This window comes from Ambystoma mexicanum, chromosome 6p (assembly GCF_040938575.1).
Source record: "Ambystoma mexicanum isolate Mex_15411 chromosome 6p, UKY_AmexF1_1, whole genome shotgun sequence".
Lineage (NCBI taxonomy): Eukaryota > Metazoa > Chordata > Amphibia > Caudata > Ambystomatidae > Ambystoma > Ambystoma mexicanum.
In genome coordinates, this window is record NC_090935.1 from 780,393,764 (window position 1) to 780,395,322 (window position 1,559).

Sequence of the window (1,559 nt, forward strand, 5' to 3'; positions counted from 1 at the left end):
ATAATAAAGTGTTATATAAGGAGGGGATAAACAGGTTAAACCATTGCCGAAGCATGCACCTAAGCTTAAACAGTACAGTGCAGAATGGGTTAAAGGGACCGCAAACAAAATGTGTATGCCATGGCCCCAAGGAGGATCTCTATCTAAAATGGTCCTGCAGCACATGACAACATACTTACATGCCACATATATGGGAAAAAAGTTAAACAAACACCTGGTTAGTTTAGAACTTTGGAAAATGTACCAAGAAGAAAAGGAGGAGCCACCGTTAGATTGGACACTGAATATAGGCACAGAGTGGGGCGAAGAGCCTTCTGCGCCACCTGCCCCGGCTGAAACAAAAAGCAAAGCTAATAAAGATGAAGGATTTTACCCGTTGAGGGAACTTAAATCAGCCATGGGATATAGCAACCCGTCATATGAGTCGCCTACGCAAAGTAGTGACGAAAACACAGAAAAGGACCAAGAAAGAGACATTACCTCCAAAGTCCCAAAGGACAAGGAGAGACACGAGAAGGAGAAAGGAGATCAAGCACAAGCAAGTACATCTCTAGGTGCGGGAAGAGAGTTAAAGAGAGGGAAAGGAGATGAGGATAGGACTGATGAGATAGCATTCACACAGAACGAATGGATGGGATGTCAGACTTTATTGAAACTCGATGGTAAAGGCATTGAGGATATGAGACAAAGGGGAGAACATGATGAATTAGAAGGAAAAGAGAAGGAAAAAGAAAAGCGGTTAAGAGACGAAGGGGTTAGAAAAAAGATAGACAGAAATGAGAGCAGTTATATCATGACCAGCAAGTCAAAAAAAAGGAAAAGGCGGAAGAACAATGAAAACACGATCAGAAGCAGAGAACAGCTGATTACAGGAAAGGATAGAACAAAGGAGAATAGAAGAAGAAGAACTAAAAATACGGGAGAAGAGAATAAAAAGACAAAGAGATGAGGAAATGCGAAGGGCAAATGAATGAAGAGATGCGAGGAACCAAGAGGAAGGTAGGGTCAGAGAGGAAGCGAGGAAGCGTAGAGAATTTGATGACAACATAGAACGCAAGTGAAGACAGAGAGCACAGGTCTCGAATATCTGGAAAGAGAGGTTAAAAAACCCGATCCAGTAGTAGACTGGGAAGGTATACAAGAATTCTTTCATGAGTACGATTCAGTACCAGGCACATCTAGAGTAAATCTAGAAGATGGCTTCGACACCAGAAGCATCGGAGAGACAATTCATAGAATATATGATGAGATGGGGCTAGAAAAGATACCCCATGGGAAAGGAGAGGATGAGCGTCTTGAGAGCACTGTTGTATGATACTGTGGACACCTCCCGAAGTAGCAGACATAGAGAGCTGTCCTTAGATAGGCTGACACTGAATAGAAATGAGGAAGGTGAGATAAGTTGCATGAGTTCGGCACAGACAATATCGGACGCAGAAAGAGAAGAATGTGAAGAAAGAGAAGACGAGAGAAGTCACGAAAGGCGCTTCACTAGGGGAAAAGGAATAAGATGGTTCGATTCTGCTGGGTCTGCACCTAAGGCATCGGAGTTAGCCATG

The 1,559-nt window shown here is 43.2% G+C and overlaps 1 protein-coding gene across 1 annotated transcript; it reads left to right on the top strand.

The window, feature by feature from the left end:
* Positions 1–238: 238 nt before the first annotated feature.
* Positions 239–949, top strand: LOC138510771 (uncharacterized). The gene has a single exon (XM_069626497.1). The coding sequence runs from the start codon at positions 239–241 to the stop codon at positions 947–949; it is 711 nt and encodes a 236-aa protein (XP_069482598.1).
* Positions 950–1,559: the final 610 nt, after the last annotated feature.

Coding starts and splice junctions, on each gene's coding strand:
- LOC138510771 (XM_069626497.1), top strand. CDS start 239: ATGTACCAAGAAGAAAAGGAGGAGCCACCGTTAGATTGGACACTGAAT.